The sequence below is a fragment of the Callithrix jacchus genome, chromosome 2 (assembly GCF_049354715.1).
Source record: "Callithrix jacchus isolate 240 chromosome 2, calJac240_pri, whole genome shotgun sequence".
Classification (NCBI taxonomy): domain Eukaryota; kingdom Metazoa; phylum Chordata; class Mammalia; order Primates; family Cebidae; genus Callithrix; species Callithrix jacchus.
This window is the reverse complement of record NC_133503.1, coordinates 11,494,007-11,520,834: the sequence shown is the minus strand read 5'-3', so window position 1 is coordinate 11,520,834 and position 26,828 is coordinate 11,494,007. Positions and strand designations below refer to the sequence as shown.

Genomic DNA, 26,828 nt, shown 5'->3' with positions numbered 1-26,828 from the left:
GCTTCCTGGAAGAAGTGGCTTCTGGATTAATTATTGAAGGGTGAGTAGGAATTAGGGGGAAAAAGGAGGAAACATGGGGCAGGGAAAAGGTCAGGCATGAGCAAAGCTCGTGGGGTCCTCAGTCCCCCATCCTCCCCCCACCTTCATGAACTCTAACCACCACCACCACTACCCAGCCGCCAATGTCCTGATAAGTCCTGCCTCCAAGTCATTGCTCAGGCCCCTAGCTCCCTCTTTATTTTCTTTGCACTCATGAAGCCCAACGCAATAACCACGTCTTGGAGGAAACCAAACTCCCTACTCCTTACTCCCCTCCCCCAGTACCAAGGCAGGATCTCCTAGGAGACCGCTGGTTTGGAAACCCGTCCTTGAAGCTAAGCGGGCTCAGCAGGGAGTCCTGTTCCGTCCCTGGGGCTGTCCCATGGTTATTGTCTGCAGGTTGATGACTAGGCTTGCCCCTAGGAGAGAGGGAATTCCCACGGTGCCCTATGGCCCAGAGGCCTCGCAGATGATCTCACAGAAGTGGGGCAGCTATTTTTACCTGGCATTTAATTACAGGGTTTGGATCCCCGAGGAGAGATGAGATGGTGATCCCAGGAGCTGCGAGGGAAGGGCATCCAGGAACTGTGGGGATCCTGGAAGGACAGGCGAGGGCAGGACCCTCTAACTCCATTCCTCGGAAGGATGGTCCCTTGTCCCCCAACACTGGGCTGGCTCCTCAGACAGGGACTAACCAGGGCCCTCACTACATCACCCCACTTCGTCAGTGTTGGTAATACTCCCCCTGGCTTGAAGAAGGGCTGTGTGCACACAGCAGATTGGACCTGTGCCCTCGGGGGCAATGGCAAGGCCTCCAGGTGAGCGGCTGGCCCCAAGCCACACAGTTTAGCCATCCAGAGCCGTGAAGGACTGAAGGACGGAGGGGCCTGGGAATAAGAGGATGAAGCTGGGGTGAGGAGACAGCTGGGATTCCTGGACTGGGGCTTCTTCAAAATCGAATTTGAATGGGAATTCTGGGGGGAACCAGATTCCAGAACGTGGGAATGTAAACAGAAGCATCCAGGCCGTTGTGATGGAAAGAAGCAGGGCCTTCAGTGACAGTACAAAATCTTGGTTTGTTTAGCCAGGCATGGTAGCTCTCGCTTGTAGTTCTAGCTACTCGGAAGGCTGAGGCAAGAGAATCACTTGAGCCCAGAGTTGGAAGCTGCAGTGAGCTGTGATCTCAGCTCTGCACTCCAGCCTGGGAGACACCAAGAGACTGTCTCAAAAAAAAGAAAAAAAAAACACCTTAGTTCTTATCCACAGCTTTGCTTTTCAAGGTTTCAGATACCCGCGGTCAACAGAGATCTGAAAATATTAAATGAAAGCCCCAGCAGTAGACATGCGAATAAAAATGTAAATCGCAGGCCATCGTGAGTAGCAGGATGAAATCTCACAGCGTCCCGCTGTAAATCATCCCTTTGCCCGGCACAGCAGCGCTGTAGCTATGACCTGCTCATCACTTACGAGCTGTCGTGATTAGATCCAAAACACATAGTGGGCCAGGTGCAAGTGGCTCATGCCTATAATTTCAGCATTTTGGGAGGCCGAGGCCAGAGGACTGCTTGAGCCCAGGAGTTTGAGACCAGCCTTGTCAACAGAGTGAGATCTCGTCTCTGTGCGTGCACGTGCGCGCGCGCACACACACACACACACACACCAGCCAGGCAAGAACAGTGACATAGGTTCAGGACTAGCCACAGTTCCAAGCATCTGCTAGGGGTCTTGTGACATACCCCCTTGGACAAGAGGGAACTGCTGTATTTGATCCACACTAGGAGGCTCCTCAAGTCCTGGAGTCGCTGCAGACCTGGGTGAGAGCCCCAGACCAGTCTCGTCACAAACAAGTAGTTTGTCCTCAGACCCAATGTGGGGGCTTAGGCGGTGACAGCTGTGACACGCTTGGTGTGGCAAACACATTCATGTGTTCATTCAGTCAGTGTTTCCCCAAGTGTCTGCCATATGCCCAGCACGGAGGACACAGACACTTCTAGGGCTGGCAAAATCCCTGTCTTGTGAAATGCATTCTCGGGGGAAGGGGGCGGACGGGGACACACAGCCAAGCAACTGAATACACGATATGTCAGCCGGCAGTCAGGATGATAGTGGAAATAGAGTACATGGCGTGCATCAGAGGGAGATTGTCATCAGAGGGATTTGTCATTCTCAAGAGTGGTTAGGGAAGGCTGTTGGCCAAGCTGATCATTGAGTAGAAACCAGAAGGAGGTGAGGGAATGTGGAGGAAAGAGCACTCCAGGCGTGTGCAAAGGCCCTGGGGTCGGAATATGGCTGCTGTGCTTCTGGGAGGGAAGAGAGGCAGGCACAGCCAGGGAACAGTGGCAGCAGATATGCCCAGAGGGGTAAACTGAGGCAGATCATCTCAGGCCCTAGGGGCTGCAGATACAGCTTTGCCTTTCACTCTGACTGTAATAGGAATCGTTGCAGGATTGTGTGCGGAGGAGGGACTTGATCTGTGGTTTGGGATTGGGTTTGGGGTTTTTTGTTTTGTTTTGTTTTCTGAGTCAGGATCTGTGTCACCAGGCTGGAGTACAGTGGCATGATCATAGTTCACTGCAGCCTCCAACTCGTGGGCTCAAGTGATTCTCCCACCTCAGTTTCCCGAGTAGCTAGGACCATAGGCATGCCACCACATCCAGATTGTTTTGGGTGTTTTTTTTTTTTTTTTTTTTTTTTTGAGACAGAGTCTTGCTCTGTTGCCCAGGCTGGAGTACAGTGGTGACATCATGGCCCACAGTAGCCTCACCCTCCCAGGCTCAGGTGATCCTTCTGAGTAGCTGGGACTACAGGTGTGCACTACCATGCCCAGCTGATTTTTTGTATTTTTTTTTTCTAAAGACAGGGTTTTGCCATGTTGCCCAGGCTAGTCTTGAACTCCTGAGCTCAAGCACTCTGCTGACCTCAGCCTCCCAAAGTGCTGGGATTACAGGTGTAAGCCAGTGTCCCCAGTCAAGATTATCTTTTTTTTGAGACAGAGTCACACACTGTTGCCCAGGCTGGCAGAGTGCAATGGCATGATCTTGGCTCACTGCAACCTCTGCCTCAGCCTCCCGAGTAGCTGGTATTACAAGCACCACCTGCCACCATGCCTGGCTAATTTTTGTATTTTTAGTAGAGACGGGATTTCACCATCTTGGCCAGGCTGGTTTTGAACTCCTGACCTCGTGATCCACCTGCCTGGGCCTCCCAAAGTGCTAGGATTACAGGCGTGAGCTACCGTGCCAGGCCTCAATAATTTTTTTATTATTACTTTTTCTAGAGATTGTCTCGCTATGTTGCACAGGCTGGTCTTGAACTTCTGGCTTCAAGTAATCCTGCACCCTTAGGTTCCCACAGTGCTGGGATTACAGGCATGTGCCACCACATATGGCAGTCTTGAGTTCTGGAAATGACTGGGCTCCAAGGAGAACAGACTTCTTTTTTTTGAGAGAGAGTCTTGCTCTGTCACCCAAGCTAGAGTGCAGTGGCATGATCTCAGCTCACTGCAACCTCCACTTCCCGGGTTCAAGCGATTCTCCTGCCTCAGCAAGCATCTGGAATTACAGGCACCTACCACCACGCCCGGCCAGTTTGTGTATTTTTAGTAGTGATGTACCATCTTGACCAGGCTGGTCTCGAACTCCTGACCCCATGATCCACCTGCCTCAGCCTTCCAAAGTGCTGGGATTACAGGCCTGAGCCATCGCGTCCAGGCAAGAACAGACTTTAGAGGGAGTGAGATCAGGATCCCGGGGATCATGAAGAAGCTGCTGGAGTACTGCATGCAGGAAAAAGTTATGTGAGTCCCCAGACAGCAGCCTGGACCTCTAGGAAGGAACTGAGTTCTCGGTCTATTTCAAAGGTCCAACCAACAGGATTCCATGTGACTTCTTCCTTTCTGCCCAGCTTTGTGGGACCTTAGAAGAGGTCACTGAGGAAGTGAGGTCACCAAAGGCTCATGGGGAACCCACATGAAAGCATCTGTCACCCCAGCCTCTTCTGCCAGCCCCAGGAATGACCCTGAGGTTCCCTGAGACTACTGTTTGGGGAGAGAATGAATTCAGGACCGCCCCTTCTGTCTTTTCTCTGTCTCTCTCTCTCTCTCTTTTTTTTTTTTTTTTTTTTTTTTTGTTTTTTTGGAGACAGAGTCTCACTGTTGCCCAGGCTGGAGTACAGTGGCGCAATCTCAGCTCAGTGCAACTTCTGCCTCCTGGGCTCAAGTGATTCTCCTGCCTAGGCCTCCCAAGTGGCTGGGACTATGGGCGTGTACCACCACACCCTGCTAATTTTTGTATTTTTACTGCAACCTCCGCCTCTGGGGCTCAAGCATTTCTCCTGCCTCAGCCTTCGGAGTGGCTGGCATTACAGCGTGCACCACCACACCCGGCTAATTTTTGTATTTTTAGTAGAGACGGGTTTTCACCATGTTGGCCAGGCTGGTCTCCAACTCCCAACCTCAGGTGATCCACCCACCTCGGCCTCCCAAAGTGCTGGGATTACAGGTGTCAGCCACACACCGGCCCCACTTTTTCTTTTTCTTTGCACGCATCCATGCTGCTTGGAAAAGCTGCATGCTGTAGTCCCCTAACACACACACACACACACACACACACACACAGCCCCAGGGAGCCCTGGGGGAGCTGGAAGGAGGGGACAGGTGGACGTACTGATCACAGGCCTGAAAATCACTGTGCGCTCTTCTCGCCCGCAGCCACAGGTGGCTGCGATGGGACGGAAGCCATGAATGGTGCTGCCCCCGGCCCTGCCGCAGCCGCCCCGGTCCCGGTCCCGGTCCCGGACTGGCGGCAGTTCTGCGAGCTGCACGCGCAGGCGGCCGCCGTGGACTTTGCGCACAAGTTCTGCCGCTTCCTGCGGGACAACCCAGCCTACGACACGCCCGACGCCGGCGCCTCGTTCTCCCGCCACTTCGCCGCCAACTTCCTGGACGTCTTCAGTGAGGAGGTACGCCGCATGCTAGTGGCCGAGCCGACGACTCGGGGCGCGGCCGCGTGCGCGGAGGCCATGGAGCCGGAGCCCGCCGAGACCTCTGCCCTCAAGGCAGCGAACTACGGCCACTCGCGGAGCTCGGAGGACGTGTCCACGCAGGCGGCCATCAAGGCCCGCGTCCGCAAGGGCTTCTCGCTCCGCAACATGAGCCTGTGCGTGGTGGACGGCGTGCGCGACATGTGGCACCGGCGCGCCTCACCCGAGCCCGACGCTGGAGCCGCCCCGCGTGCCGCGGAGCCCGCCGCTGAGCCCCGTGACAAGTGGACGCGGCGCCTGCGGCTGTCTCGGACGCTGGCGGCCAAGGTAGAGCTGGTGGACATTCAGCGCGAGGGGGCGCTGCGCTTCATGGTGGCCGACGACGCAGCCGCGGGTCCCGGGGGCGCGGCGCAGTGGCAGAAGTGCCGCCTGCTCCTGCGCAGGGCTGTGGCCGAGGAACGCTTCCGCCTGGAGTTCTTCGTGCCGCCCAAGGTGAGCACCCCGTGGCTCCTACCTCTTGGGGACACCAGAGGAGGCGCCTGGGTAGCAGCTGAGGGTGCCAGGGACTGCCTTTGGGGACTGCGCTGTCTAATCTGGTTGACAGGGTGGAGTATTTGGTGCCAGGATCCTGGGAGGTGGGCCTGTCACCTCTCTCGGAGCAGTCACCCCTTCAACTCCAGTTCTTTGTGAAGAAGGACACTCTGGCTACACCAAAGGGTTCTAGGTCACTTTTTTTCTTTTCTTTCTTTCTCTTATTCTGAGATTTTTCTGTGTGTGTGAGGGACCCAGGCTAGAGTGCAGTGGCACAATCTTAGCTCACTGCAACCTCAGCCTCCCCAGTAGCTGGGATTTACAGGTGCATGCCACCACACCCAGCTACTTTTTGTATTTTTAGTAGAGACGGGGTTTCACCATGTTAGCCAGGCTGGACTGAAACTCCTGACCTCAAGTGATCCGCCTGCCTTGACCTCCCAAAGTGCTAGGATTACAGACTTGAGCCACCATGTCTGGCCTTTCTTTTTTTTTGAGACAGGGGCTGACCCCCAGGCTGGACTGCAGTGGCGCAATCGTGGCTCACTGCAGCCTCCACCTCCCACACTCAAGCAACCCTCTTGTCTCAGCATCCTGAGTAGCTAGGACCACACACACCACCACTCCCAGCAATTTTTTTTTTTTTTTCATGAAGATGGGATCTATCTGTGTTGCCCAGCTGGTCTTGAACTCCTGAGCTCAAGAGATCCTCCGGAACCTTGGCCTCCCAAAGTGCTGGGATTGATTACGAGCGTGAGTCACTGTGCCTGGCTCAGGGCACCATTCTTGGTGTTATTCAAGAGCCTGGCTAGCTGCCCTTCTTTCCTGCACCTCGAGGGTGGCTGGCATCTCCCAGAGCTGAGGCCTGCAGGGATGAAGGCAGGAGTGGCCGAGCACATTCACAGAGGGCTCCCTGGGAGGCCCGTCTCTGACTCCATAGGGCTCTGCTCTTCCCCAGCTCAGCTGCCAGGCTCCAGCCCAGCCCCTGCCCAGGGGGCTCTCTTCTGGATGCCAGGCTTCTTTCTGACTGTCACCAACATTATTGCTCATTGACGTGCACTGACCCTTCCCCTCTTAGGGACCGGTCATCAGGTCCCTGGTGGTAGTGTCAGGTCTTCTCCAGGGTGGCCCCCCTGCTTTGGAAAGTAGGAATAGCTGTAACAATGGTACCCAGCCTCTGAGAGCCCACAGTATGTCCAGACCTCAGCCTGGTGGGCATCTGCACGTACACGCTGTCATCCTCCAGGTACCGCATCCCAGCACAGTGAGCACATGGTCCCCAGATTACAGAAGAGAGCACAAACAGATGCTCAGAGAGGGAGTGTGGCCTGCCAAACGTCACACAGCTGGCAGGTGCCAGAATGGGGCTAATGTAGCCAGGCGTGGTGGCGTGCACCTGTAGTTTCAGCTACTTGGGAGGCTGAGGCAGGAGAATCGCTTTAACCCAGGAGTCAGTGAGCCAGGATTGCGCCACTGCCCTCCTGGCTGGATGAGAGAGTGAGACCCTATCAAAAAAAAACAACAACAACAACAACGTGGGGTAGTGATACCCACCGCCCTGGTGGTCCCAAGAATGAAAGGAATGAGGAAGGGAGGTCCTTGGGCACTGGGAGGTTTGGGCAGGGGGAGGTTTTGCTGGTGCAGCAGCTGACAGCACCCCCAGGAACCACTGAGGGCCCCCCACCTACCTCCCACCTCAAGGCCTACTCTGTCCCTGGGTGCTCTCTGAGTCACCCTCAGTTTCTTAGCTCTCTCTCCATCGCTCACTCTGATGGGGGAATCTGGGCGCCTGGAGGTGGAGGAGTGGGGGCTCCCCAAGGCTCAGTGCCCATGAGCCACATGGGTCCTAAAAAAGTGACTTTCCGGGGACACACCTACTCTCTGAAGAGCTTTGTCCCCAGGTCCCAGCACCCCTAGACTTCCCAAGGGCTTTTTTCCTGCCCAGGCCCCTGCCTTTAATTCCCTGGGAGAAATCCTAGACCCCTAAGCCTGACTCTACTCCTTGTCTGACAAGGAGACCAAGACCCAGTAACAGGTGGGGTGGGGCTTACCCAGGGTCACCCAGAGGGCAGGGACAGAGGCCCGGGGCTCCAGCACCTCAGGCCTGAGTAGCAGTCACAGCTGCCCTTCTGTAAATAGCAGCATCTGGCATCCTCGGGGGAGGGGAGGCAGCAGCTGGTGGCTCCCCCTTAGTCCCGGCAGAGCTGCTAACTTTGCTGCTGGCAGAGGGCATCGTTCCTGTGGGGTCACCAGGCCCTTCCCCTCCTTGCGTCAAGCAAAGGTGGGGGCGTTTGTGGGTATTCAGGAGTTGGTCCCGTGGGTGAGTAGCTCCTTCCATGGTAGGAGTTCAGTTGAGTTTTCCAAATGCATCTGGTCCCAGGATGCTGGCTCCCGGGTGAGTGAGCCTGCTGGGATGGCCCTAATGACACCCCCACTGCCTCTGCACCCACTCACAGTCCGGATCTCTCGCCCCCGAGAGGCCTAGCTGCACCCTTGGAGTAGTCAGGAGCTCGGGGCCTGAGGGCTTAGGGGCCATGGCCTGGCACCTTAGACTTCTATCTCACACAGCCTTTGAGGTGCCAGCTACTGTGAGTCGGGTCTCTGGCTTCCTGCCTCCTCACCCCTGCAGGAAGAGCCCCTGAACCCAGGTCTCCTCATTGCCCTATGCCAGGCCAGCCCTGGGGACCCAAGGAGCGATGATGCCAGCCCCCTGCCAGCAGGGAAGCCACTGGGAAACCTGGTATTTTCAGGAGGCTTGCAAATCTTAGTGGGGTCGGCCAAGCTTGGCGGCTCACACCTATCATCAAAGCACTCTGGGAGGCCAAGGCGGGTGGATCACTTGAGGTCAAGAGTTCAAAACCATCTTGGCCAACATGGCAAAACCCTGTCTCTACTAAAAATACAAAATTTAGCTGGGTGTGGTGGTGGGCACGTGTAGTCTCAGCTACTCCGGAGGCTGAGGTAGGAGAATCCCCTCTGCCTCCCCGGGAGGCGGAGATTGCAATGAGCCAAGTTCGTACCACAGCACTCTCCAGCCTGGTGACAGGGAGACTCCATCTCAAAAAAAACAAAAACAAAAACAGAAATCCTAGTGGGGTGAACCCTGGGTGTTCTAGGGCCCCAAGGAGGAAAAGCTGTGGCTGCCTAAGTGGCCGGGACCCTGGAACAGGCACTTCTGGAGGTGTCAGCTCTGTGGGCAAAGGCCTGGGGTCATAATGCCAGTTACCATTCAGGGATGTAGGCACAGTGAGCTGTGGCTGGAGCAGCTGAGAGGAAGCTGGACCAGGACAGATGGACCTCAGATTCCAAGCTGGGGAACCACAGCATCTCTGGCCAGCAGGATCCCTGCTGAAGCTTCCAGTCCAGGCCTCCACGGCAGACTTCTGTCTGCTCTGTCCCCAGCCCTGCTGGCCGGCATGGCGGCCACACACCAGGGTCAACCAGGCCCCATTCATGCTCCAAGCCCAGCCCTGCACCGGCTGGACAGGGGCCAGTGCTTCCTGGAATTCCCATCTGCCTGCCCATCAAATGTGTGGCCCTTCCTTTTCCTCCTAAGAAAGTCCCTGTCCTGTCCTGGAGACAGAGCCCTGCTGGAAATCCCAGACTCAGGCCAGCTCCCAGGGACGAGGCGTGGGGGAGGGGGGCTCAGGTTTGCCGCAGGAAGCTTTGAGGCAGTCAGCGGGACCAGGCACAGAGTGGCTGTCCCACACAGCCCTGCCAGCTCACCGTGTATCAACCCTGCCCGCAGCGTTGTTGGGAACACTGGTCCCTTTTACTCACTCCAGGAAACGTCTAGTCCCATTCTGAGTTAGGGGCTCCAGGCCCCGCTCTGGAAGGTCTGGTCTGTCGTAGGAGACCAGCATTTTTTCTTTTTTTCTTTTTTGTTTAAACCACCAGGTTTTAAGACCATCATTTTTAATTTTATTTATTTATTTATTTTTATTTTGTTTCCAAGACAGAGTCTTGCTCTGTCACCCAGGCTGGAGTGCAGTGGCGTGATCTCAGCTCACTGCAACCTCCGCCTACCGGGTTTAAGCAATTCTGCCTCAGCCTCCCGAGCAGCTGGGATTACAGGTGCCTGCCACCACACCCAGCCTAATTTTGTATTTTTAGTAGAGACAGGGTTTCACCATGTTGGCCAGGCTAGTCTCGAACCCCTGACCTCATGATCCGCCTGCCTCGACCACCCAAAGTGCTGGGATTACAGGCGTGAGCCACCGTGCCAGACTATTTTATTTTTTTTGAGACAGGATGTCACTCTGTCACCCAGGCTGGATTGCAGTGGTGCAATCTCGGCTCACTGCATCCTCCACCTCCTGGGTTCAGGTGATTCTCTTGCCTCAGCCTCCCAAGTAGCTGGGACTACAGGCATGCACCACCACGCCTGGCTAATTTTTGTATTTCTAGTAGAGATGGGGTTTTTACCATGTTGCCCAGGCTGGTCTCAAACTCCTGACCTCAAGTGATCTGACTGCCTCGGCCTCTGAAAGTGCTGGGATTACAGGTGTGAGCCACTGCACCCAGCCAAGAGCAGCATTTTTAAAAAAGTGAACTAGAATAGAATAGAAAATGTCACACCCTATCACACACAGGAAGGGTAATTCTCATCTGGTGAGACGTTTGTTTCGGAGATATTTTTACCTATGTATGTGGGTCCTGGGCCCCAGTGTTAAATGTATTTCTCACAACGGGTCAAGGTGAAAACATGAAAACCACAGATCTCATGGGTACATGGGGCAGAGGGCAGCCCAGGTGGGGTTCACTCCTCAGGGCTCCTCAGATCTGGTTCTGTCCTGGACTTGCGGGGTGACCATAGGAGGAGGTGGTCATTTTGTTTGTTTGTTTGTGTTTGAGACAGAATCTCGCTTTGTCACCCAGGCGGGAATATAATGGTGCCATCACAGCTCATTGCAGCCTCAACCTCCCCAGATCAAGTGATCCTTCCACCTCAGCCTCTCAAGTAGCTGGAACTACAGGCACGCATGCCACCACACCCGGCTACGTTTTCTCATCTTGAGTAAAGATAAGGTCTTGCTTTGCTGCCCAGGCTGGTCTTGAACTCCTGGACTCAAGCCATCCTCCTGCCTTGGCCTCCCAAAATGCTAGGATTATAGGCAAGAGTCACCACGCCTAGCCAGGAAAAGGTCCTTTGTTTCAAAGAAGTGCCTTCCTCAACTTCCCCATCTGTGACATGGGGATTGGGCCACCTCTGTACCAGCTTGGCCATGGCAGCCTATTTGAGGGCTGCCGTGATGCCTGGCAGCAGGGAGGGGATGGAGAGGGTGTGAGGAAGTGCTGGGACCACTCACTGTCCTTCTGGCCCCCAGGCCTCCAGGCCCAAGGTCAGCATCCCACTGTCGGCCATCATTGAGGTCCGCACCACCATGCCCCTGGAAATGCCAGAGAAGGACAACACGTTTGTGCTCAAGGTGAGGTCTCGCCCCAACCCCAAAGATCCTCCGGCTGCCCCAGGCCACCTCCCCTGCAGGTGCTACAGCTCTGTAGGGGATTGAAGAGAAGCCTAAGGCAGGACTGTGGTGGGAGGGAGCCCTGGTGTCGGGCGTCCCCAGACCCTACGACAGATGGCTAGCACATAGCTAAGACTTGAATCTCAGCTCCCTGGGTGTTGCCCAACATCTGGGCCCCTTGCTCCCGTTTATGCCTGGGCTGGGAGAAGCTCATCAGTTTCACTTCCTGCCCTCCCTTCCCCCACTGGAGCCAGCACACACCCACCCCACTGGTGGCCAGCCGGCAGCAGTTATGCAAACGTTTCCATCCCAGGGTGCTGCAGTGTGGGAACCGGCCTGGTCTCCCACGGAGGGCACAAAGGCACCGAGGGTGGGCGGGGAGGCACCCTGGTGGGTCTAGGGGCAGCCCATCCTTTTCCCAGGCCCCACGCTGCCACCAGGGTGGCCTGCAGGGGTTTCTGAGGACACAGCTCCAGGCTGCCAGGGCTGTGGTCCCTGGGCCTCCGAAAAGGATCAGAGGGTATTGGTGAAGCAATGTCCCTGGGGAGGCCTGGCCCCACCCACTCATCCTGCATGAAGCCCCCACCCTCTTCTCCAGGCATCTGGCTGTGTTTGTGTTTTGACCCGTTCCCATTTGTTTAGTCACGGGCTCACTTATTCATTTAGCGAGCGTTTACCCACCCCGGACCCTGAGTCATGCCAGGCTGGGGGCTGGGGACACAGCCCCCGCCCACCTGGTACCCTCTAAGCTGCTGATCATGCAGACAGTCCTGAGGCAGAGGGGCTCACCTGCCTCAGGTTCCCCATCTGTTTAGAGAGGCATTAAAGGCAATCTCTGAGAACCCTCCCAGCTCTGTCATCCTAGGGGTCCAGCAATGACCTTTTTTGTTTGTTTGTTTGGAGATGGGGTCTCACTCTGTCACCCAGGCTGGAGTGCAGTGGAGGGATCTGAGCTCGATACAGCCTCTGCCTCCCGGGCTCAGGCGATCCTCCCATCTCAGCCTTTTGAGTAGCTGGGACCAAAGGCACATGCCACCATGCTTGGCTAATTTCTGTATTTTTGGTAGAGACAGGGTTTCACCATGTTGCCCTGGCTAGTCTCGAACTCCTGAGCTCAGGACATCTGCCCACCTCAACCTCTCAAAGTGCTGGGATTACAGGCGTGAGCCTCCTTGCCCAGCCCCAACAACTGCATTTTGAGGCACACAACCACAAGTCGACAGCACGGGGCCTGGGCATCCCAGAGACCTGGATTCAGGCCCTGGCCCTGCCACTGGCTGCTGTGTGACTTTGAGGAAGCTCTTGACCTCTCTGAACCTTGGTCTTCTCATCTATAAAATGGGGGAAATGGCTCCCCTCCCTCACAGTGCCATTGGGAGGAGTTGAGCAGAGTGCAGAGTTGTGCTCTGGGCCTGGCCCCAGCAGGAGTGTCGCCCTGCCCCCTTCCCCTGCAGACTCTGCTTATCTCAATTGCTTGGCCGTGCTGGTACAACTCCAGGCACTAAGGCACACCAGCCCTACAACTCAGTGTGCTTGGCCAGCCTGCCTCTCTGCGCAACTTGAACCCCATCCTGGGGTGCCAGGCCGTGGGTTGGGGCTGCTGGACCACCCATCCCTCCCCCACCAGCATGGCCTCCTCAGAGGCTGCATCTCCAAGGCGGAGGAGCTGAGATCAGTGGGGCGGAACATATCCCCAGTGGGGAGGCCCAGGAGGGAGGTAGGCAGAGTGTGAGCTACAGGCTGTACCCCTGGGTCCCTGGCCTGGGTTCCAGGTGGTGCCCAATGGTGACCCCACTGTCCTTCCTGCTGCACATGCCCTTGGGGCCTGCTGTGGGAGGGGTGATGAGCCGTTTGAGCCACTCTGGCCCTATGTCCTATGGTCCGGAGCCTGTCTGCTGACCGTGTTCCGGACTCCTGGCCACTTTCCTTCCCAGGTAGAGAATGGAGCCGAGTACATCCTGGAGACCATCGACTCTCTGCAGAAGCACTCGTGGGTAGCTGACATCCAGGGCTGTGTGAACCCTGGGTGAGTGTCCAAGTGGCCTGAGGATGGGTGGACAGGCTGCGTGTGTCCTTGGTCCAGCCTTCACCAGGAGTAGCTTCCTAACAGGGCAGGAGCTCAGCTTGAGAAATGAGCAATTCAGTGTGATTCAGTTTGGTGCCAGCTAGGATTACCCCCGCTTTAAAATCCCCCTCACCTCCAATCCCCAGCAGACTCTGCGGGGCCTGCTCTGTGGGCCCAGGGCCTGGGGACCTGCAAAGGAGTTGGACCAAGTCTCGTCTTCACCCTAAGAGGGCCTCAGAGCACTGGGAGTTGGGCAGAGATGGGAATGAGTCCCCAAAGGGCTGGGTGCCTGCTCACATCTGTGATCCCAACACTTTGGAAGGCTGAGCTGGGAGGATTGATTGAGCCCAGGAGTTCAAGACCAGACTGGGCACCATATAGCCAGACCCTCTCTCTTTTTTTTAAATTTTTTTTTGAGACGGTTTTGCTCTGTCACCCAGGCTGGAGTGCAGTGGTGCGATCTCAGCTCACAGCAACTTCCGCTTCCCGGGTTCAAGCGATTCTCCTGCCTCAGCCTCCCAAGTAGCTGGGATTACAGACACGCACCACCACACCCAGCTAATTTTTTTTTACCACACCTAGCTAATTTTTTTCATTTTTAGTAGAGACGAGGTTTCATCATGTTGGCCAGGCTGGTCTCAAACCCCAGAACTCAAGTGATCCACCCACCTCCCAAAGTGCTGGGATTACAGATGTGAGCCACTGCACCCAGCCAACCCTGTCTCTTAAAATAGAAAAAAATAAAAAGAGCTGGGGAGAGGCTCCTAACCCAGCCCTGCGTTCAGGGAAGGCATGCTGGTAGGCATGCTCACTTAACCTGAGGCTTAAATAAAGAGTAGACCTATGCCAGGCAGAGAAGGATGGGAGAGGGCAGAGAACAGCCCAGCAAAAAGAATGGAAATGGAACTGGGCACGGTGGCATGTATCTGTTATCCCAGCTACTCAGGAGGCTGAGGTGGGAGGATCACTTGAGCCCAAGAGTTGGAGGCTGCAGTGATCTAGGATTGCACCACTGCACTCCAGCCTGGGCAACAGAGCGAGACCCTAACTCTTAAAAAATAATCATAATAAATTTGGTTGGAGCCAGGCCTGGTGACTCACACCTGTAGTCCCAGCACTTTTGGAGATTGAGGTGGGTGGATCAACTGAGGTCAGGAGTTCGAGACCAGCCTGGCCAACATAGTGAAACCCCATCTCTACTAAAAATACAAAAATTAGCCGGGTGCGGTGGTGGGTGTCTCTAATCCCAGCTACTCAGGAGGCTAAGGCAGGAGAATCACTTGAACGTGGGAGGCCGAGGTTTCAGTGAACCGAGATGGCACCACTGCGCTCCAGCCTGGACAACAGCAAGACTCCGTCTCAAAAAATAATAATAATTTTTAAATGTGTGGAAGTGTACAGGCACCTGGGACTTGCAGGGAACATCAAGGCCTTTGGGGTAGTCAGTGAGATTTTGATGAGAGCTCAGTTAATGAGTAGGTCAGGGACAATGGGAGCCATGGCGGGTAACAAGCAGAGGGCAGTTAAGGTCAGCTGTGTACAGGAAAATCAGCAGAAAGGTTGGCTCCACGGTCCAGGAGAGATGCCAGGCCAGGAGTCGGAGGGACAGGCGGCCTCACAGGCTGAGCAATTGGCAGCAGCTCTGCCTGCTAATGGGGTGAGCCAAGCCCTGGGGGGAGGGGCCGCTGCTTTCTAATTAACAGCTTCATTTAAAGAAACACAATTAAGGTCCCGAGCACAAAGTGGTTGTAATCCCTCCTCCTCCGCACCCCTCCGGACCATCGGCTCTGCAGGCGCTTTCCCCAGCCCCTGTGAAGGTAAACCTCACTTTGTGGAATTTTAGATACCTTGTGTCACAGATGAGGAGAGAACCCTTCCCATCCTCTCTGAGGGTCTCCCACAGGATCCCAGGAGGAGCCTCGCCCCTCAGGGATAGTGGGCAGGGGTCATGGGGCCTCAGTGGGGACTATACCCAATTTGTGGTATAGGGGTCTAAAGAGAGCCTTCCCCTTGGGCTTCTGAAGTTCCAGTGGAAAATCAGTTTGCAAAAGGCAGATAAATAAGAGAAAAGGCATACACATTTTTTTTTAATTTATTTTTATTTTATTTATTTATTTCTTTTTTGAGATGGAGTCTTGCTCTGTTGCCCAGGCCAGAGTGCAGTGGCATGGTCTCTGCTTACTGCAACCTCCACCTCCCAAGTTCAAGTGATTCTCCCGTCTCAGCCTCCTGAGTAGCTGGGATTACAGGCAACCACCACCACGCCCAGCTAATTTATTATATTTTTAGTAGAGATGGTGTTTCACTGTGTTAACCAGGATGGTGTCCATCTCCTGACCTTTGATCCACCTGCTTTGGCCTCCCAAAGTGCTGGGATTACAGGTGTGAGCCACTGCACCCGGCATTTTATTTTATTTTTTAGAGGTAAGGTCTTGCTCTGTTGGCCAGGCTGGAGTACAGTGGTGCGACCACAGTTCACTGTAGCCTCAACCTCCTGGGCTCGAGCCATCCTCCCACCTCAGCCTCGCAAGTAACTGAGACTGTAGGCGCATGCCACGATGCCTGGCTTTTTTTTTTTTTTTTTGAGACGGAGTCTCACTCTATCTCCCAGGCTGGAGTGCAATGGCACAATCTCAGCTCACTCCAACCTCCGCCTCCAAGGTTCAAGCAGTTCTCCTGCCTCAGCCTCCCAAGTAGCTGGGATTACAGGTGACTGTTACTACTCCCAGCTAATTTTTGTATTTTTAGTAGAGATGGGGGTTTCACTACGTTGGCCAGGCTGGTCTCAAACTCCTGACCTCAGGTGATCCATTTGCCTCAGTCTCCCAAAGTGTTGGGATTATGGGCGTGAGCCATTGCCCCTGCCTAATTTTTATTTTTTAGAGATGGGATCTTGCAGCCGGACATGTAATCCAAGCACTTTGGAGGCCAAGGTGGGCAAATCACCTGAGGTTGGAAGTTCAAGACCAGCCTGACCAACATGGCGAAACCCTGTTTTAAAAAAAAAAAGAGAGAGATGGGATCTTGCCATGTTGCCCAGGCTGGTCTTGAATTCTGGGTTCAAGAGACCCGTCTGCCTCAGCTTCCCATAGCACTGGGATTACAGGCATGGGCCAGTGTGCTTAGCTACACAAAGCAGATTAATAGGAGAAAGAGCATATAAATGTATTTAACATGTATACATGGGAGCCTTCAGAATGAAGAGTCAAAGATACAAGGGAGGGCCAGGCGGGGTGGTTCTCACCTGTAACTCCAGCACTTTGGGAGGCCGAGACAGGCAGATCACATGAGGTCAGGAGTTTGAGGCCAGCCTGGCCAACATGGTGAAACCCCGTCTCTACTAAAAATACAAAAATTAGTGGGGTATGGTGGTGGGCCCCTGTGATCCCAACTACTCAGGAGGCTGAGACAGGAGAATCACTTGAAACCGGGAGGCAGAGGTTGCAGTGAGCCGAGATCGCACCACTGCACTCCACTGGACAACAGAGCAAGACTCCAGCTCAAAAAAAAAAAGATACAGGGGAAACCGTCCATTGTTAGGCTTAGGTTCAGAAAGTATAGACAGCTGTGTAGAAAGAGGATTGGACACAAAGGTCAGGATCTGATGGGAATAGGCTGAGCAGGGGACCCAGCCAGGCCTGTCTGTCTAGACTCTTCTTGGCCTCGCTGAGAAGCATTTCTTCCTTCCGGGTGTGGGACAGAACCCTTTCTTCAATGGGGGTCTGATGACTTACATTCAAACCCGTAGGCTGGGTAATTCTTTCTTGCTTGCTTTCCTTTCCTTCTTTTTATTTATTTATTATTATTATTTTTTTTTCCCTGCTCTGTTGCCCAAGCTGGAGGGCAGTGGCACAATCACAGCTCACTGCAGCCTCCCAATTCCTGGGCTCCATTGATCCTCCTGCCTCACCACCAGGCCCAGCTAATTTTTTTTTTTTTATTAAACAGGGATCTCTCAGTTAGGCCCGGTGGCTCACACCTGTGATCCCAGCACTCTGGGAGGCCGAGGAGGGTGGATTAACTGAGGTCAGGAGTTCGAGACCAGCCTGGCCAACATGGTGAAATCCCGTCTCTACCAAAAACACACACACACAAATAAAAAATTAGCTGAGCGTGATGATGCATGCTTGCAATCCCAGCTACTCCGGAGGCTGAGGCAGGAGAATCGCTTGAACCCAGGAGTCGGAGGTTGCCGTGAGCTGAAATTGCATCACTGCACTGGGGCCTGGGCAACAGAGCAAGACTCCATCCTAAAAAAAAAAAAAAAAAAGATAGGGGTCTAAGTATGTTGCCCAAGCTACTGGCCTCAAGTGATCCTCCCACCTCAGCTCCCAGGGTGCTGGGATTACAAACATGAGCCACCATGCCTGGCTGGATAATTTCTTTGTGACAAGTTTTTTACCTAGAATATTTTTAGGTTGGCCAGGTGCAGTGACTCACGCCTATAATCCCAGCACTTTGGGAGGACAAGGCAGGTGGATCATGAAGTCAGGAGCTCGAGACCAGCCTGGCCAGCATAGTGAAACCCCATCTCTACTAGAAACACAAAAAAATTCAGCCAGGTGTGGTGGTGGGTGCCTGCAATCCCAGCTACTCCGGAGGCTGAGGCAGGAGAATTGCTTGAACTTGGGAAGCGGAGGTTGCAGTGAGCCAAGATCATGCCACTGCACTCCAGCCCAGGTGACAGAGTAAGACTCCGTCGTCTCAAAAAAAAAAAAATATTTTTCGGTTTTAGGGCTACATTTTGGAAAAAGGGTTCTGGTTTCTGTGACTTGCCTTAGGAAAGAAGGACTTTCATTTCTCTGGTATATCTGAGGAGAAGAGGACTGAGAGACAGTAGGCAGGAGAAGGTCAGAGAAAAACTATTTTTTTTGAGATAGAGTCTCTCTGTCGCCCAGGCTGGAGTGCAGTGGCACGATCTTGGCTCACCGCAACCTCCACCTCCTAGGTTCAAACAATTCTCCTGCCTCAGCCTCTAGAGTAGCTGGGACTACAGGCACATGCCACCATACCCAGCTAATTTTTGTATTTTTAGTAGAGATGGGGTTTCACCATGTTAGTCAGGCTGGTCTCAAACTGGTGACCTCGTGATCCACCCACTCAGCCTCCCAAAGTGCTGAGATTACAGGAATGAGCCACTGCACCCTGCCAAACTTTTTTGTTTCTGAGGCTGCTGCTGAGGACTTTATTTTGGGGTATTGTTTTCTGATTCCCAAGAATGGCCTGGTCAATCACATGGTGGCCGCAGAGCCAGCGGAGAGTGGGACAGAGGGGCGTGGAGGCAGAGGGAGGTGACCAGAGGCAGGAGAGCTGGATGCTGGCCGTGATACTGCCAGCCACTGCCTGGCCACAGAAGAAGCCCATGGTCCAGGTCCGAGTCCCACAGCAGGATGTGGCTTCCATTTCTTGTCTTCACAGTGACAGTGAGGAAGACACCGAGCTCTCATGTTCCCAGGGAGGCTGTCTGGCCAGCCGCGTGGCCTCCTGCAGCTGTGAGCTCCTGACGGACGGTAGGTAGGCAGACAGGTTGGAGGAGGTGCACACTCAGGGTGGATGGATAAAGATACGTGCTTCTTACCTGCCGCTTCTCCAGCAGCCGACCCGCCCCGGCCCCCAGAGACGACAGCCGTGGGAGCCGTGGTGACAGCTCCCCACAGTCGAGGTCGAGATGCCATCAGAGAGTCCCTGATCCATGTCCCGCTAGAGACCTTTCTGCAGACCCTGGAATCCCCGGGCGGCAGTGGCAGTGACAGCAATAACACAGGTGCCAGTGGGGACAGCCTGATCTTCCCACCCCACCTCTCCTGGACCACCCCCTCCCCCGCCAGCCATGGCCACCCGTGGGCTCCCTCCAAAACGTTGCTGAGCCTCAGAAGCGGTGACATCTCACCCCCTGGGTCCTTCACACAGCTCTGAAGTATTTCTGGCTTTTGTAGACCGGTCTAAAAACCTGACCCCTCCCACTGGACCAAGTTTTGATAGGAAATGTTCGCAGGGGCTGGGTGCAGTGGCTCACATCTGTGAGTCAGTCCTACCCAGTGCTTTGGGAAACTGAGGATCACTTGAAGCCAGAAGTTTGAGACTAGTCTGGGCAGCGTAACAAGACCCTATCTGTACAAAACGTTTGAGACAGAGTCTCATTTTGTTGCCCACACTGGAGTGCAGTGGTGGATCATGCCTCTTCAACTCTTACCCTCTGGTTCAAGCGATTTTCACATCTCAGTCCCCCGAGTAGCTGAGATTTCAGGCACCCACCACCACACCCGGCTCATTTTTGTATTTTTAGTGGAGACAGGGTTTCGCCATGTTGTCCAGGCTGGTTTTGAACTCCTGACCTCAAGTGATCCGCCCACTTCGGCCTCCCAGAGTGCTGGAATTACAGGCATGAGCCACCACCCCTGGCCACAAAAAAATTTTTAATTATCTGGGCACATTGGCATGTACTGATAGTCCCAGCTCCTTGGGAGGCTGAAGTGGGAGGATCACTTGAGCCCAGGAGGTTGAGGCTGCAGTGAGCTGTGATCACACCATTCACTCCAGCCTGGGCAACAGAGAGAGACCATCTCTCAAAAAAAGGAAGGGAGGGAGGGAGGGAAAGATGCTCACAGAAAAGGGTACAGAGGGTTGGAATTGGGGGTTGGCACCAGGAGACTGGATTTGTTCCCAGGTTTGTTGATGACGTACAGAGCAACTCCAAGATAGCCCTTCACAGCTCCGTGCCTCAGTTTACCTCATATACTTTACCATTGGGTTGGGTCAGCTCCCTGCCTGATTCTAAAATTATTCTGGCCGGGCGCGGTGGCTCACGCCTATAATCCCAGCACTTTGGGAGGCCGAGGCGGGTGGATCACAAGGTCAAGAGATCGAGACCATCCTGGTCAACAATATGAAACCCTGTCTCCACTAAAAATACAAAAATTAGCTGGGCATGGTGGTGCGCGCCTGTAGTCCAGCTACTTGGGAGGCTGAGGCAGGAGAATTACTTGAACGCAGGAGGCGGAGGTTGTGGTGAGCCGAGATCATGCCATTGCACTCCAGCCTGGGTAACAAGAGTGAAACTTCATCTCAAAAAAAAACAAACAAAAAACTAAACCAAAATTAGCCGGGCATTGTAGCTACCCAGGAGGCTGAGGTGGGAGGATTGCTTTAGCCCAGGAAGTCAAGGCTGTAGTGAGCCATGATTGTGCCACTGCAGTTCAGCCTGGGTGACGGAGCAAGACCCTATCTCAAAAAAATAAGTTAAATAAATAAATAAAATTTTTCAGCTGGGCACAGTGGCTCACACCTATAATCCCAGCACTTTGGGAGGCCAAGACGGGCACATTGCTTGAGCTCAGGGGTTCAAGACCAGCCTGGACAACATGGTGAAACCCCATGTCTAATAAAAATACAAAAATTAGCCTGCCATAGTGGTACATATCTGTAATCCCAGATACTTGGGAGGCTGAGGCAGGAGAATCGCTTGAAGCCACAAGACGGAGGTTGCAGTGAGCCAAAATCACGCTACTGCACTCCAGCCTGGGTGACAGAGTAAGACTCCATCTCAAAAACTAAAAATTAAAAAATTAAAACCAACACAAATTTTAAAAATTATTCCAACTCCATTTTGCATGTAAAAAAACCAACAAGATGTCACCTCTCTTCTCACATTTATTTATTTGTCCCTGCCCTGTTCCTCACACTGTGGTCCCCACCTCAGGGGAGGAGGGTGCGGAGACAGATGCTGAAGTTGAGCCCGAGCTGGAACTGTGCGAGTACCCCTGGTTCCACGGAACACTGTCCCGGGTCAGGGCCGCTCAGCTGGTTCTGGCAGGGGGGCCCCGGAACCACGGCCTCTTCGTGATCCGTCAAAGTGAGACTCGACCTGGGGAGTACGTGCTGACCTTCAACTTCCAGGGCAAGGCCAAGGCAAGTGTGCGTGGGGGGCCACGGGTGCAGTAGCCAGCCCTGGGGGAGCGGGGCGGTGGTGACCCCGGTCCTGAGGCTGTGCCCCGGGAGCAGCTGCAGGCGAACAGGTGTGGTATGACTTCCACGCTCCATGAGACACCTGCAACCCTCCTACCCATCACTGTGGAACTGCAGTCAGCCCTAATTCACCTTCTCCATTCCCCAGACGGGGAAGCCACCTACTGGCAGCTGAGCCCCTCTAGTAACCCAAATTTGCAAGTCCTCTCAGCCCCTGTGCGAGGGGGATCTCATAGCACTGGAGCTTCCGAGAGTCTCCACCCGCAGACTTCCCTGTGCAGGGCTGGAGCCAACCAAGACCCTCAGAGCCCTACCCACCCCAGACAGCCCCTCTTCTTCCCTGTCCAAGTCAGGTCCCAACCCCTGAGAAACCTACATGGCCAAACCCTACAGACCCAGAAGGGGAGGAGGAGCTGGGTGGGGTGGGAGAGCCGCGCAGGGCCTGGGGGCGGGGCTCAGCATTGGAGGGCACACCCTGATCTCAGATCTGCAGGGGAGGGAGAATTGTGGAGGGGAAGACAGGCGGGAAGAGCGATCCCGACAGCACCCAGCCGGGTTGGAGGTATGGAGGTGCACCCAGCCGGTGGGCTTTCAGGGAAGAGGGTTGCAGGCCACGTTGACCTAAAATGCATTGTTTTTGGTTTTTTTGAGACAGTCTCTCTCCCCCAGGCTGGAGTGCAATGGTTCAGTTTCAACATGTTGCAACCTCTGCCTCCTGGGTTCAAACATTGTCCTGCCCCAGCCTCCCAAGTAGCTGGGATTACAGACATGCACCACCACACCTGGCTAATTTTTGTATTTTTAGTAGAGATAGGGTTTCACCACGTTGGCCAGGCTGGTCTTGAACTCCTGACTCAGGTGATCCACCCACCTCAGCCTCCCAAAATGCTGGGATTACAGGCGTCAGCCACTGCACCCGGCCTGTTGACCTAAAATTCCAAGGAAAATTTGACAGCAAACCAAACGATTATGGGAGGGTACAGTGTGGACAGAGAAGGCAGGAACCTCAGTGCCCGCCCCCTGCATCCCAGGTTTCCGATAAGGAAACGCTCAGCCCGGGCTCCTGCCAGGACGGATTTCCTGGCGGCCCCTACTAGAGGCAGGAGAACTCCAGGACTCCTGCTCCAAGCCTGCAGCTGGGGGACAGTGTCTCTCTGCAGGGACCCCAGCTGCCCTAAGCCCTAGTGGCCCAGTGCGGGCCCTCTAGTGGCTTCTCTCCTCCGCTGGGCTGGCCCCACCGTGCAGAAGGTAGCACCTCCCCCAGGGAAGCAGCCACTCTTACCAGTTCCTCTGACAACCAGGCCCTTAAGGCCGTCGCTGGTGATGTGTAGTTTATTTCTCGGCCAGCGCTGCTCCAGGCAGCCTCCAGAGAGCCTGGGTCTGACTCATGCCCAAGCCAGAGGCTAGGATGGGAGAACACAGGGTGGGTGGAGCTCCTCTCCTTCCTGGAACAAGACCCAGGTGAACCTGCCTCTCACCTGTCTACCTGGCTGCTCTTTTCCCAGAGTGGAGATGACAGCCCCAGGCCTGATAATTGGCTGGTGGGATAAAGCAGGAACCCCAGCCTCCCACTTACATACCTCCTGGGAGGGAAGATCACTACCTTCCCAGAGGCAACTCTTTCCACCTTCTCGGAATAAACATCTAGAAGGTCTGGCAGAAGATCAGGATGCAGCCACTGTGCTTCTCCTCACCCCTGGGGCCCAGCTGTGCCCTAAGCAGGCTCTGCCCAGCTGTGAGGCTGTGGTGGGTCCCCTCTGCTGTTTCTCCTAGGCTGAGTCCCTGCGTTGTCCTGGCAATTTATTCTGCTAGGCGGCAGAGCTCACTGTGGGACTACCACCCTGCTCCAAGCATTGTCTGTATTTTTTTGTTTGTTTTTTAAAAAGTCGGGGAGAATCTCACCCTGTTGGCCAGGCTGGTCTCAAAGTCCTGACCTCCATTGACCTACTCCAGCCTCCCAAAGTGCTGGGATTAAAGGCATGAACCACTATGCCTGGCCAATTGTTTTTTTTTTTTTTTTTTGAGACAGAGTCTCGCTGTGTCACCAGGCTGCAGTGCAGTGGCGCAATCTCGGCTCACTGCAACCTCCGCCTTCCAGGTTCAAGCAGTTCTGCCTCAGCCTCCTAAGTAGCTGGGATTACAGGCGCGTGCCACCACACCCAGCCAATTTTTGTATTTTTAGTAGAGATGGATTTCACCATGTTGGCCAGGACAGTCTGGATCTCTTGACCTTGTGATCCACCCGCCTTGGCCTCCCAAAGAGCTGGGATTACAGGCGTGAGCCACCGCGCCGGGCCAATTGTCTGTCTTTTATGTAGGCGGGCAGACCAGTTCCCCTCCTGGGCTTGGGGCCGAGTGTGTACCCTCACCGCTCCTCTCGCTCCCCTCTTGCCACACCCACCCCAGAGATAGCCAGTTTTTCTGCAGTGGGATACTGATGAGCGAACTACGGCCTAAGTCAGAGACCTGTGCAGCTCACCACTAGAGACCACAGGCCCATGGCTTCCTACCCTGAGGCATCTGCCTCATGCCGGCCCTGGAGACCCAGAGAGAAGCCAACCTGTTGCAGGTGTTCCAGCAGCATGCCATCACTCCTCCCTACCAGCCCTGGGGAGCTCTCCACGCCCTGGGGTTTTGGCTCTGCAGAGACAGAGGGCCTACCTCTAGCCTCCTGGGCTGGGGGAACCACCCAAACAGCAGTTCTCTTCCCTGCTCTGTGCTCTGAGACCATGGGCAAGTCACCCCTACTCCCTGGGACTTGGTTTCCCCATCTCCAACATGGGGGCAGTAATCCCTACCTTCTGGGTTGGGGGGGATTAGAGATTAGAGGTGTGTGGGGCACGGGCCCATGGTGGGGGTGCTCCCAGCGTGGGGACAATGCCTAATGCCTTCTGTCCCAGCCTGGCTCCATTGCCCCCATTCCCCACCCCCAGAGGGGGCTCATGTGAGAGGGGCCCCCAGCTCTCACACAGCCCCTGTGAGCCTGGGTCCTTCCATCAACCCCCAAAGGTGCTTGCCCAGCCCCAGCCCTGCCTCTGATCACACCCACCTGTACCCACAGCACCTGCGCCTGTCCCTGAACGGCCACGGCCAGTGTCACGTACAACACCTGTGGTTCCAGTCTGTGCTTGACATGCTCCGCCACTTCCACACGCACCCCATCCCACTGGAGTCAGGGGGCTCGGCCGACATCACCCTCCGCAGCTACGTGCGGGCACAGGGCCCCCCGCCAGGTAAGATGCCGCCACCTGGCTTGTGCGATTACTCCAGAAGACCCCCTTGATTACTCAAGAAGCTGACCCCTGGGGTGGGATGAGCCGCAGGTCTCCAGTCCCATAGCCTCAGCTGTGCCACTCCCACCCTAGCCCGGCCACAACCTTTGCAAACAGTTGGGCCATCAGGAATGGAGGCAGAAGTCGCAGCCCAGAGGCGGCCATGTCCCTAATGATTCCTGGAAAGGGGAAAGGGGCACCCAAGAGTAGTGCAGGTGGGGTATGGGGGAAGGGACGGGGTGTGGGGTGGGGGGATGGAAGGAGCTGGGGTTATGGATTCCCAGACCCTGCACCAGGGAGGCTCAGTGCAAAGCTGCTGGGACCGACTAAGGGCATGGGTGCATGTGCGTGCGTGTGCAGTGTGTGCATGGGCGCACATGTGCTTGTTTGTGCCTGTGTACGAGCGTGTGCATTGTGTACATGTGCGTGCGTGCGCATGTGTATGCAGTGTGCGTGCACGTGTATACGTGCATGGCGCGCGTGTACTTGTGTGTGTGCGTGTGAGCGTGTGCATGTGTGTGCGTGCATTTATACACGTGCACACGCATGGTTAGGGGTGTGTGTGTGTGCGCGCACGCGCGCGCCTGCGCAGGTGCCTGTAAGCCTGTGTGTGCTCCTGTTTATGCATCGGTGCGGGTGTGCGTGCATGTGTGTCCGAGGACGTGGGCTGCAACCCAAAAACCTGAATGCGGGCGCTGGTCCCCTGCTGGATGCCGGCTTCCCTCCCGGGTGTGGCCAGCCCGGGCCCCACTCACGCCCTGCCGCCGCCTCGTTGCAGAGTCGGGCCCTGCGCCCCCCGCCGCGCCCGCGCCCCCAGCCTGCTGGAGCGAGCCGGCAGGCCAGCACTACTTCTCCAGCCTGGCCGCGGCCGCCTGCCCGCCCGCTTCGCCCTCAGACGCCGCTGGCGCCTCCTCATCGTCCGCCTCGTCGTCCTCGGCGGCATCGGGGCCCGCCCCTCCGCGCCCAGTCGAGGGCCCGCTCAGCGCGCGGAGCCGCAGCGACAGCGCGGAACGCCTGCTGGAGGCCGTGGTCGCTGCCGCCGCCGAGGAGCCCCCAGAGGCCACGCCCGGCCGTGCGCGCGCCGTGGAGAACCAATACTCCTTCTACTAGCCCGCGGCGCCGCCCGGGTGGGACACGCCAAGCTCTTCAGTGAAGACACGATGTTATTAAAAAGCCTGTTTTAGGGACTGCACCTGGCTCTCCTGTCGTCCTTTCTCCCACGGGGAAGGCAGCCAAGTCGGGGACTGCGGAGTGGACACTCAGAGACCGCTGTCCATCAGGGACCGCCGTCCAGCCCAGTGGGGCCTGACACCTGTCAGGTCCCTTGCAGCTCTGTCTGTGGTGGGACAGCGGAAGGACTCCCCATGGGGCATCGGGCAGCACCCGAAAGAGGGGCCAACAGCAGGGGTTAAGGCTGAGGATCCAGAGGGGCCGTTAGTGGAGCTGTGAGGCAGAGAGATGGGTGGCAACAATGAGAGGTACTGGAGAGAGAAGAGGGGCATTCAGGGAACAGTGGGGGATGGGGAGCACGCCCAGGTTATGTGGAGACCTTGGATGCCAGAAGGAGGAGTCAGGGCCCCAACTATGAGGGAAAAGCATCTTTGGACAGATGTGTGAAGTCTGGCGGTGGGGACAGGGTGGGGGGCAGGATGTCTCCATCTTAGCCTTTAGGGGACTGGACAGTGGAAGAGGCTGAATCTCCCAGCTCGTAGACTTAAACTTAGAAGAAGTTTAAAGAGCCCTCCCAGCCACCGCGCTCCACTCCATTCACACCCCACCCCACCCTGTCCCATTCATACCCCATACCTACCCACAAGTAGAGTTCCAGCTGTGGCTCCCATGACCCTGGGCCCTAGAGACACTGTCTGCTGGCAGACCCAGCACCCTAGTCCCCAGGCAGTGTTCAGGAAAGATCTTGTTCCTGCCGAGCCAAACCTCTGCCGTCTCCCAGCGCCCCAGACCTGGGGTCACAGACCCACTGTCCCCTTGCCCAAGACTGGCCTTACAGAGCTTGGGCCAGTGAGGCATCTCTTTCTTTCATTTCCTTCTCCTTTCCTTCCTTTTCTTTTTCTTCCTTTCTCCCCTCCCTCCCTTCCTTCCTTTTCTTTCTTTTTCTTTCTTTCCTTCTTTCTTTCTCTTTCCTCTCTTTCTCTCTTCTTTCTTTCCTCTTTTTTTTTTGAGACAGGTGCAGCGGCATGATCTTGGCTCACTTGCAGCCCCGACTAACTGAGCTCCAATTATCCTTCCACCTCAGCCTCCCGAGTATCTGGGACTACAGGCATGCACCATCACACCCAGCTATTTTTTTTTTTTTTTTCTTGGTAGAGACAGGGTTTCACCATGTTGGCCAGGCGGGTGGGTGTCCAACTCCTGAGCAATCCTGGATGGGAAGCGATCTACCCACCTCAGCCTCCCAAAGGGCTGGGATTATAGGCATGAGCCACTGTGCCCAGCCAGTGATGCATATTTCAGATCCTTGGATATCTAAAGCTCTCAGGGCTATAACTA

At 55.3% G+C, this 26,828-nt stretch overlaps 1 protein-coding gene across 7 annotated transcripts in view; it reads left to right on the top strand.

Annotated features, from left to right (window-relative positions):
• SH2B2 (SH2B adaptor protein 2) overlaps nt 1–25,512 on the top strand; it is a 36,280-nt gene extending 10,768 nt beyond the window's left edge. For 3 of the 7 annotated variants that reach the window (XM_035280504.3, XM_078355628.1, XM_078355624.1), the window contains exons 2-9: nt 4,748–5,511; nt 10,878–10,979; nt 12,953–13,044; nt 18,502–18,593; nt 18,680–18,847; nt 20,783–20,991; nt 24,110–24,281; nt 25,099–25,512. In XM_035280504.3, coding sequence (XP_035136395.1) covers nt 4,748–5,511; nt 10,878–10,979; nt 12,953–13,044; nt 18,502–18,593; nt 18,680–18,847; nt 20,783–20,991; nt 24,110–24,281; nt 25,099–25,430 — 1,931 coding nt within the window. In that variant the 3' untranslated portion in view covers nt 25,431–25,512. Of the gene's footprint in view, nt 1–4,747; nt 5,512–10,877; nt 10,980–12,952; nt 13,045–18,501; nt 18,594–18,676; nt 18,848–20,782; nt 20,992–24,109; nt 24,282–25,098 lie in introns of all 7 variants that reach the window. The other 4 variants (XM_035280501.3, XM_035280507.3, XM_035280506.3 and 1 more) reach the window with 2 other exon arrangements.
• Nucleotides 25,513–26,828: the final 1,316 nt, after the last annotated feature.